The 12,946-nt window shown below is 40.1% G+C and overlaps 1 protein-coding gene across 3 annotated transcripts in view; it reads left to right on the forward strand.

The window, feature by feature from the left end:
- Positions 1-7,768, forward strand: part of STAU2 (staufen double-stranded RNA binding protein 2) — a 177,616-nt gene extending 169,848 nt beyond the window's left edge. For all 3 annotated transcript variants that reach the window (XM_071554347.1, XM_071554346.1, XM_071554348.1), the window contains 2 exons: positions 5,721-5,809; positions 6,659-7,768. In XM_071554347.1, the coding sequence (XP_071410448.1) occupies positions 5,721-5,809; positions 6,659-6,752 (183 nt within the window). In that variant the 3' untranslated portion in view covers positions 6,753-7,768. The remainder of the gene's footprint in view (positions 1-5,720; positions 5,810-6,658) is intronic.
- The last annotated feature ends 5,178 nt before the right edge of the window (positions 7,769-12,946 follow it).

Raw genomic sequence — 12,946 nt, forward strand, 5'->3', positions numbered from 1 at the left:
TTGTCTCAGACCTCCTTGGTAAAGTCAACTGGAAGAGCCACAGAGAACAACAAACTTTTACAATTTTCAGCTTCATGGAATAAGCTGAAATGTAATATAGATTTAAGAGGAAAAACACAAGCCACGTACTGTGCTAAAACAAACATGTGAAAATTTTATCGTGAGGATGTGATCTTAAATGCACATGGGCTAATGCAGTGCCTGTCTGCTGTTCTTGCTAAAAGAATGATCTAATGTTACTAGAGTGTCATTATAAGACACTTAATCCCTAGAGGGAGAAACAGGAAGACTATTTACAAGTTTCAGTGCTATTTACTAATTGCCAATTGACTTGAGGAAAGCTAAAAAATGACTGGAAACATCCATCCCCATCCTGATACACACACATACTAATAACGGAAATGGCAGCCAAGACAAACAGCTAGCAGTGCGGAGCATCCTGTTGGCATCGTGTTTTTGGCACTCTTGCAGCTACACAGAAAACAAGTGATACAAGAAATGTGTAAAGACATCTGTTTTGTAGCCTATGGGGCTTCACTCATAAAACAGTTGTAAAATCTTCTGGGGAGAGAAAAATTTCTCTGTATCTGTGCAGATGCTCTATTGTAAGAAAAATATCAATGGAAGGAAGTGTTGAGCCTTTAAAAGAGGAAATTGTTCACCAGATTCACTGTCAAATATTCCATTATTTTCTTTCCTTTTCATTTAACCCAAGTTATCTGCCATTCATAAGTTATATTTAAGCCAAGTAGTGTAAATCTATTGGGACTAATAGAATTGAATCATGTATTAAATTAGCCTGGTGTCTGCTTGTAACTCTTCTTCACTGCAGATTACTTGAGCTCTGTGCCACTCTGCTGACTATTCAGGTCACAGCCTCTCAGCTACCAGCTTCCTTCCTGAATCCAGCATCTTCATGTCTGTCTAGGAGCATGACAGGGAGAGGAGAAACATTAAAGCATCTATTAAGATCCAAAATATTGTTTACTCACCTGTTTCTCTTAGCTCTGCTGATCCTTCCAAATACAAGTAGGCTATAGGAGAAAGAAAAGGGGGAGTCTTTACTACACTGCAAGGCTCTCTCTACCATCCCTCTCCTACCCTTCAGTTACATGTCATGAACAGACATTTTAAAAAATTCAAATCTTGTTTCAGATGTTGGGATGTAAGTAGTTAGGCTTCCCACATGGGTATCTTATGGTAAGACATGATTCCCTGAAAAAGAAATCAGATCTGATATAAACCTGGAACACATTGGCAAACTAGAAGATAAAGACGGACTGTGAGATGTAGGAGGTTGGGAGAACTTGGGGAAGAAAAGTTCAGCTCTGGAAGCTGAAAGCACCTGAATGGTAGAGCATTTAGGAGCAGAAAAAAGAATAATGAGTAAGAGGAGATTTCTGAAGAAGAAAAAGTGATTACCTCTGCTGTAAAAGAAGTCATAGCTCTGGGGTGGGTACTAAAGAGAGGAAGACCAGGGCACTGGAGTAGCTTGGGGAAGACATGGGATGGAGGCAGAAGATGTGGGGAGCTGGGACTCAGTAGTGAGAAGCATGAGCTTTTGAAGAGGTTGTTGACTTCCAAAGCAGTAAAGGTGAGAAGCCCTTCAACAGTGCTCACACAGACACCCTGACACCTGTAGGTGGGAGATCAAGGATACGGGTACAGGACTGCTTTTTTCCTGTTGCTTGACCCCTCTGATAATTGCTTTCACAAATACTATAGATCTGAGATCTTACCTTTTTTATCACATTTCAGTTTGGGAAAGGCATGGCTTGAAGAAGGGAGAGATGGAAAAATGAGACTGCACCCTGTTATACAAGCATTAGGGTTTGGAATTTGTGTTGGTATTAAACACGTGTTATAGTTTCAAAATCCTTCATGAAATTTTTTTTCTCTCCCTCACCCACACGGTGATTTGGGAGTTGAGGAGACAGAAAAAGACGGCTTGTTGAAGCCCCGCACCCCACTCCCTGCTTCCAGAACCAGCTAACTGTCTGAAAGCCTAAACAAAGGGATGGCTGATAGCTTTGCATTCTGGCTTGATGGCTGGGTGGGGAGAGAGTTTTTTCCCGGTGCTGGCCACACTCTGCTCCTTGGTCTGTGTGGGTGCCAGCCACCATTTGCTGGGTTGGTGGAAACACTGGGAAGGGGTGTCTTTTTTTTATTGGCTTGCCCCCGGCTCCACAGTCCCTTTGCCATTCATCGGAGGGAACAGTCGCTACTTCCTGGATTTGCTGCAGACTCCTTACGGGCCTGACGCCGTCTGCAGAGGGGTTGGTGCTCTCTTCCCACCCCCCCGGACCCCTTCCCCTGTAACACTTTTTTTTGGACAAAGGACTGTGGGAGAGGGTGTTTGCACTGCCCAAGGGAAAGGTTTCATCCCGTCCCTGTGGCCACCATTCCCACGTGAGTTTCAGAGCCAGCATCTCTCCCTGATCCTCGCCTTTGCCTCGCCAGAGCCTGTGAGTGACCCATCACAACCGCTGCCTCCCGAGGCACAGCATCGCCTCCTGCCGTCTGTCAATAACTGCCCTGCAGGGGCAGAGAGAGGACTTGTCTGAAAGTTTTGGTTATGGTGTTACTGTTTGTTCTGTTCTGGTTTTGGTTATATAGCTATATCTATATCTAGATATAGATATAGATATATGTATATTTGTAGTAAAGAACTGTTATCCTCTTCTATACTTTTTCTGATTAAAATCTCCTAATTTCAAAGGTTGTGGTGGGATTTGGGAAGAGGAGCCCCACTTCCTAGTCCAGATAAACATCTTAGTTTCTTCTAAACTGAGACAAAACGCTTATCACTAAACATCTCAGATCATATTTTCATTTTATATGTTTCCTCCAATTGTTCCATATTGTATAGTAATGATCGATGCTTACAGGCAGAGTTCACTATTTTATATTGTAGTACTTCTTCCCTTGATCTTAGAAGAAGAAAGGGACCCTGTTGATCTGTTTCTATTGATATAGTGTCTAATATTTATCCAGAAAGTTTCACAGAAGTTTTCATGGAAAACAACCCTGGAAGCTTCTCTGTAATTTAGGGGGGATGCCCTGCAAATAGACTTTTATGTGAGTAAAACAGTAGTAAGTAACAGAGGTTCTCAGCAATTCTGGAAGTAGGAAGTTTGGGTTAGTCTAATTAATCTCTTGATGATTTGGGGATTTCAGTGAGCCCTAATCAAGACCAGACTGTTCTGCATATGATATGATCAATCTGTGATTTAATATTGAATGAAACTTTACTTGGCTCTACTTCTTACCAACTGTGATCAGGGCTTTTTCATCCAAGTCACTGTACAAACAACCTGAACACGTAGTTCATCCACAACGAGTTTACAATTCACACATCAGACCAGGAAGCTAAGAATGAATATTAAAAAACAAACAAGGTAGTTGAAAAACATATGAGGTAGCAGTTTAACTGTTTAGGAGAAGCAGATGTCCCAACTTCCTTGTCTCCTTGGAGTGCTACATGGTATTGGGTTTTGATTTACTGTTCATAAGAAGAAAAGAGATTCTGATAGTTTTGCTAATGTGTATCAGGAAAAAAAATGGATATGAGAAGACAGGAGATTCTTGAGTGCCAGTTCCTACCCATTGGGTTGTTTGGATCTCATAGCTGCTAACCCATGACCAAGTAAAGTACAAGCAAGCACAGGAGACCAAATCACTCCCCTTCCTCACATTATGAATCAAGCTTGCATTGTGATGAAAAGGACCCCAGGGAGAGGAGGAGATGAGAGAATTAGGATGAAGAAATGTGTTGGGTTACTGGAGCAGAGAAGCTGAGGGGAGAGTAGATGAAAACCTTTGTTGACACTGGAGAAATTATTTGGGATGAACAGTGACTTTGCTGTGCAGTCAAGATCAAGCATGGAAAGACAGATGGCCGTTAGATCTTACAGGATTTGAGAATGCACATCTGAAACTACAAGAGACACTATGAGGTGGTAGAGAAAGAGCTGTCTTATGAAAAATGCAAATATATCAAAATGTCAAGAAAACCAGGAGAAATGAGGAAGAGAGAATTCAGTCTCTGTGGAACTCAGTGGGTGATAAAAGTGAAAGATCCAGTAATGGAAGAAGTTGTTATTGCAATGAGGCTGACGCTCAGCCTTTAGCCATTTCATGAATAATAGTTTAAAAGAAAGATGAGGGCAGCAAAGGTTTTAAGATGAAGGGGAAAATTATTTCAATGGATGTGAAGAAGAAGCAAGCAGAGAACAGGTTAGCTATCTCATACAGGGGGCCCAGAATACATGGTAAAAGTGGAGTGGCTTGTAAGTAACAGTGATAATCTGACGTTTACCAAGAGATTTTATAAAATGTTTAGCTTTTTTTTTAAGGCAAACCCCATGAAACTTCACAGACTAGAAAGATTCTACCTTCATGCATTATGGGTGGGAGTACCTTGTACAGCCTTCTGAAGCCTTAGCAGCTAGTCTTTTCTATAGACAAATCTGAGACACATGGTCTTTTACTTCAGGGCAGCCTGGTATTTTTTGTGCTGTTCTTCATCTCACCAAAATACACATTGTCTAACAATATTTAAGTTGCATAAACATACCTTTCAAGGGAAAGGGTTGTTGAGACAATCCAGGCAAAGAATTAGTACAAAAGCAAATCTAGTACTTCATTACAATGGCAGCTCCTGTTCCGGGAAGAGTCTCTGCTCTCTGAGGGAAATGAAGATAGAGATACAGATTCCGTCTGTCCCAACAATTAAGAAAAGAGCAAGTTCCAACTCCTAAGCAGCAGTTGTTGCTTCTCCATGGAGAACAGCACTGTAGGGCCTGCAGTTAGTTCCACAGCTTGAGGTGTTATCTTAGGCACAACATCTGTGTAAAAGTTACTATTTCTTTCCCCTGTGATTAGCTGTGAATGCATCTTAGATGGAAGTGATTAAGAAAGAAAATCCATTTTGCGGTTCTGCTTTTCATCTCACCTTTGTGTCAGAACTGGCCTCAACTATTTTATTGTGCTGCCTGTTTTTTCAAAGTCAGACAGGTGGTGTCAGAGAGTTTCATAATCAACCTCTACTACATTAATTAAAAAAAATTGTACCGAAGAAGATATAGGGGAAGGAAGAAGCAGGGCTCATGGAGATGAAAGAGAAGCTGCTCCATGAAGAATACACTTGTGCAGAAAATTGTCACCTAAAACTTGATTATTCTTCTATTGCTGATGCTTCATAATCACCCCATATTGGCTGGCCATGTTTAGCACTCTTCACTACCTACGTAAAGACATCAGGCTGTAATGTTTGAGATCCAGCACTGGAGTGTTAGTAGTGCCTGACCCTCTTGCCATTGCTTATGCCTTCTGCAACATCTGCTAGACGAGAGCCTGTCTGTAAGAGCTCTGGAAACTGAGGGCTCTAGGAAAATGCATGGGGAACCTGGAGAGGCTTTACAGCCAGAAAGGCAAGGACTAAAAGTGTATTGAGTTCTTTACATAGGTGATGCAGCTTGCATTGACACAAATGGGATTCACTCATATGCCCAGGAAGCAGAAAATATCCTCAATCCAGGCACAAGGCACAGCTGTTTGTCATGGAGCTGTTAGGTATCAACTCTGTTAGGTCTGTAGCCTGGATGGCTTCAATGTACAGAAAATTAATTAAATCTAGTTTATCAGAACACACACCTTCCTTCATTTGGTGTTAATACAGTTGTGTCAGTGGTTTTTTTGACGACTCATTTTTTCTTTAGGCAGCGTTAAGTGCCTTGAAACAGTTTTCAGAACAAGGACTGGATCCAGTGGAAGGGGCTATGAAAGTTGAGAATGGATCACATGAAAAGTAAGTACCATTTAAATCCTCTGCATTTTAATGCCTGTGTGGAATAGTAGATAAGAAATGTTAATTAAGAGCTTAGTTGCCCTTTTAAACCTGTGCAAAACTACTTCCTCTGGAATTTATATACAGTTTGTGACAATTTGAGAGGATAAATACGATTTCAGGGTTAGTGTTACTGGTAATGTTTGCTAATGAGCTATGAGACAGTCAGTCCTCCTATGGAAATGCTAAAGAAAAGGATTTTCTTTTCATTGTATGGATTCTGTGTAAGTAGCATAACATGATTTTTGTCAAATGTGTTGTATCACATGATATCTCCTGTAAATAATAAGGATAGCTGTCTGCCAAGAAGTCCTTATGACTGCAGGATGAATTTTACCTCAGAGCATTTAGAAGTTTAAATTTATTTCAGGTCTTAAAAAACTGTGATATGGAATATTAGCTTTAAGTAGCAGACAATAGAGCCAAGTTTCACACTGGATTTTCATTTCAGAAAATGAGATTGTCCATCCAGTAAAGATTTTTTTTCCCAACTGCTAGTCTGTTTATGTAAGAAGGTAGTCTTATGTTGCTAAATAAATGAGGAAGTAATAGAATAAAAGAAGTAAGACTAGAAGTGGCATTTGGAATTTTCTATATATATATTGTGGCTATATGTAAAATAATTTAATCAGAAACATTTTTCCATATGATCTCATCAGCACAGTATTTGAACGTAAATATTGTTGTTTCACTTTAAAATGTTACCTTCCACAGTGACCTTTGAATCTCATGTGCCATCTGGTAATAAACATGTCTTAAAGATGTGCAACCCTGGACCTTACCACTCTTGTTAATGTATTAATCTTTCAGACAAGTCAAGCATCTGGGAGAGAAAGCAGACAATAAACAGACTAACTCAGGCACCATTGCTCAGGACTGCAAGGATTCAAAGGCTGTCGTCTAGGAGCTTCCCAGCACCCACGGCTGCCACTGCATCCTTATAAACCTGTCAACACGCAATAGGGTGTATGTGTACAAGGAAATAAATGACTAATACCATTATTTGAGTCTTATGTGAAGACAACACTATTCTAACACAAGAGATAGTATACATGGTACTGTTTATTCAACTGTGAAAAAAATAAAATTGAACATTTCCCTTAGAACTGAAGGTCAGAGTATAACTCAATTGCCCAGAAGCAGAAGAAGTCTGATGGTGTTACTGGAAGTTAAAATAACAACTAATTAAAAAGAGTGTTAGAAAAAAAGGAGAAACCTTAAAATTGATTAATATTGACGAAAACAAGTCAGCATTGGTTCAGTTATACAATTTTTTGTAGTGTAGTTTTAAGTTCAGCTTACTGTTTTTTAAATAATGCTTGAATATTTTAAAATTAACCAATGACAGTGCTGTGAGAATTGTAGTTGTTGTCTTCATATACGGTCATACAGCTTATCTTTTTATGCAGACATTATGCATTCTTCATTCTATATGAATATGTATGACTTTACGATGCACTACTCGGAGTTGTATGCAAACAGAAGTTTAAATCATGGCAAGTATTTGCTTAACATGAACAGATGTTAGTTATGATCAGTCTTGATATACTCCAGGAAAAAAGCAGATATGGTATTTTATTTTCCTTGCCATAATCAATTAAAGAGTTGCTTTGCCTCCAAGCAACATTTTCCCCTTCAGTTCTGCTCTCTGTTGTGTGAAGCACATCTACACCCCATTCTGTGTGTTGTATCAACCCACCGTTTGCATCAACTGAGTGTTTTTAATCTCTGCATTCGGACCAAGAGCAAAAGGGAGGACTGCAGTGTTATCAAACCCAGGGTGGAAAACTGTTGATGTAAAGATCATTCTTTTGTGAAAGGAGTGGCAGCAGAGATAAGATCTGTGGCTGCTCTGTACCAGCATATTTCTTTTAAGTGTGTGGCCAAATGCAGTAAAACCACATCAGTTCATGTGTACAATGACAGTGTCTTCTCTTTCTTTATCATTCACATGTAGACAACTAAGAGAAAGAATTGCAAACAATTACAGACTAACAAATGACTGGCTAACACACCAAAGCCAGAGTTCAACCTACTTTTCCCCATGCCTCCACCTTCTACAAACTTAGTGTGTTAGACCAGACATGCTAGTATTTAAGTAATATTTTTATACAAAATATGGATACTTTATTTTATGTAAACCTAATGCAACAAACAAATAAAGCTTCTCCCAACTGCCTAACAGTCACGACAACATTGCACAAGATTGAAGAAATGTGATCCAGGGATCACAGTCGAAGTGCCTCACACAGGAAAGCAGACTAACAGCAATGTAAGGAAATGGTGCAAGGTATGGTGGCATTGATTCACCTCTGGAGCAGGCTTTCAGGGTAGCATGCCTCATGCTCTTACACAATCAGTGGATGGAGTCCTTTTTTTCTACTTCAAGTTTCTCATGGGTATGATTCACCCTCACCCCCAGCAGATAAGGAGCCTTTGTACTAGAAGTTAGAAGTTTTCTAGGGTCTGACTCCATAAAGGAGCCAGGAACAAGGTGAACCTTTCAGTTCTCACAGAACTGGGAGATTTCCAGAGCCATTTGGCACCTGGCAGACTCAAGTTATTCAAGCAGCAGCATACAAAAATAATTAGCTCTTGCACACCATCTTTCTCAGGGATATGTTACCTGCCTAATTGGCAACTGGAGCAGAAGTTCTGCTGTTTCACCTCATCAGAGAGCTCAGAAACAGGCTCAGTCTGTGCTGTAGCAGTACCTGCCAGTATCCAGGATACAAAAGGCATCCCTGTCCCCTCCCATGGACAAGAACAAAAGAAAGAGGCAAACCCATTCCTTGACAACTCTGTCCAAAGGGTGAGAGGCTATGCTTACTGGGGAGAATGTGACAAGGAGACTGGCAGTATGGTCTCCTTGGCATTGACAAAATCACTGTGGTGGGTTCCCTGTCCCCTCACTACAGAGAAGCCTTTTGTACTGGTAAACTTCAGATTAGTTGCTTTGTTGCAGGTAGGCTCTTCACTGAGCACCAGGCTTGTTCCAGTGCGTATGAAGTACAGCAAAATGATGCTTGCCTCACTCTAAATGAGCAAATTGCCATCAAATCCATGCAACCAGCTGTCTGGGCCCAAGAGGGCTCATTCAGCCCAAGGCAACAGTAGAGAGTATCTTCATGAAACTATTATTTCAGATTCTCTTCCTAGTCAGAACTATGCTTGATTCTGACTGTTGGCTTAAAACAAGGCAAGAAGCTGACTTGAGAAACTCACTCTTTTTTCTCAAAACTATAAGCATGAAGCAGACTGGGGGAAGATGGTCATATAGTAGCAAGTTTTCTAGCTAATTTCCAAATGCAGGGTTTACTAATGCTTGTTGTAATCACAAGTTAGAAAATCTGTGCAGCCTTATGTAAAATACACATAGATGGCAGTCTTAAAGCACCTTTCAAGCACACAGGTTAAATGCCTTTACCAAAAAGGCCCCAGTGAAGGCTGACAGAGCTTTTCCTGGAATAATCTGAAGAAAGAGTTCCTGCTCTCTGCAGGTACTGATGGCATCACAAAGACCTCTATATGCAGCTCATCAAGATACTGCACCTGAACATCATGATGTCATTTTGGTGTCATTAAGGCACTCCAAGGTTCCTGTGACAATGAAAAGATTTGTCAGTCCACCTGCAGTATTTCTTTACTCAAAGAAAATCCTACAGTATTCATACACATGTAGCGGAATGCACTTTAAATGCAGTTTGGAGTTATCACTAGCAACCTCCCAAGAGCTTGAGGGAAATCCTTGCACCAGAGATGTTGCAGCAGCCAGTGGACTTGTCTCCAATCTTCAGTCTTGTTGGTTCACAGCTGTTCCTCTTATTTCCTGAGCTGCCAGTATCTGAAAGATTCTGGGGAGGAATTAAGTCTTTATTTTCTTCCAGTAACCTGATTTTTTAAAAATTTTTTGCTTCCTAAAATAAGCACTTGTGGATCAAAACAGACTTTATGTCTAGTTTTGTTTAATAAATAGCTAATGATGAAAACTAGAAGGCTTTCAATATGTTTGAATACTATTACTGGTTCTGAGGGTATTGCTTACTATTCTGACAGCAGTTAACATTTTTTTATTTCTTAGATTATAACTTCTGTGAGGTAGAGTCGTTGTCAAGTCTCTATTTGCAAAGCACCAAGTATAGTTTAGTTCCCTCTTGTGCACACATCCCATACATCTCATCCTGTGTCTCAGAGCTCTTGAAAAGATGAGCAAGTGCCATGTTTTACAGAAGTGGATCTAAGGTGCAAACTGATGCTTAGGAATAAGGCAGGAATAATGGACAGGGCCTAGGACAGGCAGTATCCCTGTCTAGCAGACTACTAATGGCACTGTGTTCAACGCTTTAAGGACTCAAAACATTATTTGTCATCAGTGCTGGACCTATAATACTCATTAATCAGGAGGAATTATGTCCAAGAGAAAATAGAGGTATCCTCTCAGAAAATCTGTTCAACACCTTTCCAGGGGTCAGTGAACTAAGAACCTGCACTGGAAAAGGCTCATCACCAAGTGAATGGGGTATCTGATATGGGACTTCACACTGTTAATTTTGTATCTGAGTTGTCATCTTCAGTAGCACACTGGCTTGTCAACAACTCAGCGCACTCTGGTAATTTCTGTTCTGTACATTGACACATGTAGCACTGATTTCCAAAGGGACAGATATGCTGCTTCCTGCAACTACAAAACACAGGAGCTCTGGGGCCGCAGATCCAGAAAACAGGGTGCAGATCTCTGTCCCCAGCCATCACCTTCCATTTACAGTGGAGCTGAATTTAACCCTCATCTAGAGTCCTCACTGAATTCAAGAAAGAATTAAGCTGGCATGTAATTTCCCCTGACCAAAATCATAATCACAGGATTTAAAATATTTAGCCCTTATCAGCAACATTTTCAAAGGGTCTTTTGATAACAGGAACCTCAGGAGCTCTTGTTTCCTCTGTCATCTCTCCCCTCTGAAGCATGAGCAAAGGGCTGCATCACAACAGATTTTAAAAATCAGTAGAGGAGTAGCTGGGACGAATGACTGCAGGAATATGGAATCTCCTCCTCCTTGTCCTGAAGTGACAATGAAATTTAATCCATCCTAAAGTGTATGCAAAGCCCTTGATCTCTCTGACAGTGCTTTACTACATGCATTTTATTGGTGGGTGGTTCTTCTTTCTGGCCTGCTCCAATTCCCCATGAAAGAGCAGAAAGTTTCCCACTTCCTGCAGTGAGAGTTGAGCAAAAAATTTAAGCTGGATTTGTTTTCCATTTAATAGGCAATGGGTTGGTTTTTTGTTTACTTGTTTCAAAACACTATTAAAAAAAAAAACCCTGGTTAGTAAAATTTTATTATCCTCTCCTAGTCACATCCACCATTCCCCCACTCACAGTTGCATCCCACAAACAGGTAATGTTTTCTGGCCTTTGCAACCCCTGAGAAAACTGAGCAGACAGTGGAAGGTGATTTTTAATGATGGTGAAGACAGCAATTATGTCAGAGCTCGGAATACAACATGGGGTGATGGTTTCGTGTGCTTTGCTGGGACATTGTTCTGTGACCAGTGACGATGGATGGTGACTGTCTTTCACCAGCTTTCCAGCTCAGACATGGCAAGTTATCTGCCCTAAGCAGTAGTGTTTGGTGTGTATATTTGGCATAGCTCCCCAAGAACATCTGTAGAAGAGCTGGAAGGAGAGAAACGTCATAAATAGCAGCTTGCTCTGCCTTTTCTTCCTCATGGCCCATGAACCCCAAGATGAAGGTGTTAAAATACAGTCAGGATGAGACACAGGGAAATGCTCTTCCCCTCTGGGTATTTATCTCTCCTACAGGTCCCTTTTTGTTTGTAACTGCATTCCTGAGATGTGATATGAGCTGAGCAAGTGTGTACGTGGGTACAGGAGACGTGGATGAAGTGTTTTGGTGGTATGATTTCTATTATTCCACATGAATGGCACTGACTTTTGGTTTTGATCATATGGCTTGTTATTTGTTTTATGCAGTTAGTCATGGTTGGCTGTGCACTTTTGTGCTTGGTGTTTTAACTCTGTAGCACTTCAGTATGAAGGAAATTTGAAAAACAACAATGAAAATGTTTCTAATCTGTTCTTAATTAAATAGACCTCAATAATTGATTTATGAGAAGAGGGAAAGCAAAACAGAGTGCTTGCTAACCTGAAAATATAACTCCTCTAAAGTCCAAATTTTCCTTTATTTGGAGTTCTGAGCCTGAATGCCCATGAAGCTTTATCCAACAGCACATGATAAATGAGAAGAAAATTAACCTGGATAAAACGGTTTATACTTCTCGCTAAAATATATTAAATTTATATTTGTGCATTAAAACAGATCACCTAAACCTGCTTATTTACTTTTGTTTGTGATTATATGTGCAGCATAAATTTTCTTTTTTCTAAATGACTGATAGCTGTTAAAAATGTTCAAGGACAATAAGAGTAAAATCAATGTCGTCTAATTCCCTGTTTTAAAATTGTCTGTTTCCAGCCCCAACCACACCCCTAATTCACTCTGTTTGAAATGGGCTGGAAACAGATTTGACTTTTTAAAATTTTGGGGGGGTTAAAAATAGGAGGCCTTCACGTGTTGTTCAAAACAAAGAAGACATTTTTAAATATGATAGGGAAAAAGAAATCAAAATGTGACATCTGTCTCTGGTGCAAAAATTGGATTACCTATTTCCTAAAATATACTTGGTTTTGGTTTTTATTTTGAAACTGAAAGACTGAGCTCATCCAGGCTTTGCTGAAGACAGTAGATGTTTGTCCATTGACTTCAACAGAACCTGAATTTAATCCAATGGTGTAACCCCAAGCCATGTACGTAGCTAGATCAAATACATGTGATAACCAAAGTACTTAAACTGAACTTTCTTGCCTTCTATTTTTATAAAATGGCAATTTATTGCCAACCAAACTTGACTTCCTCTTATAGGGAAACAAGATACAGAGTAAAAGAGGTGCAGAAATTGTTTCTTATCAAGGAAGCAGCATCCATGAAAGTGCAGCACAGGGGCTATACTTTGACCAGCTTTTACATGCAGTCATTAACAGAGGCCCCAGCTGTCATATCACTGGGATTATTGGTAAGT

This window comes from Pithys albifrons, chromosome 4, assembly GCF_047495875.1.
Source record: "Pithys albifrons albifrons isolate INPA30051 chromosome 4, PitAlb_v1, whole genome shotgun sequence".
Lineage (NCBI taxonomy): Eukaryota > Metazoa > Chordata > Aves > Passeriformes > Thamnophilidae > Pithys > Pithys albifrons.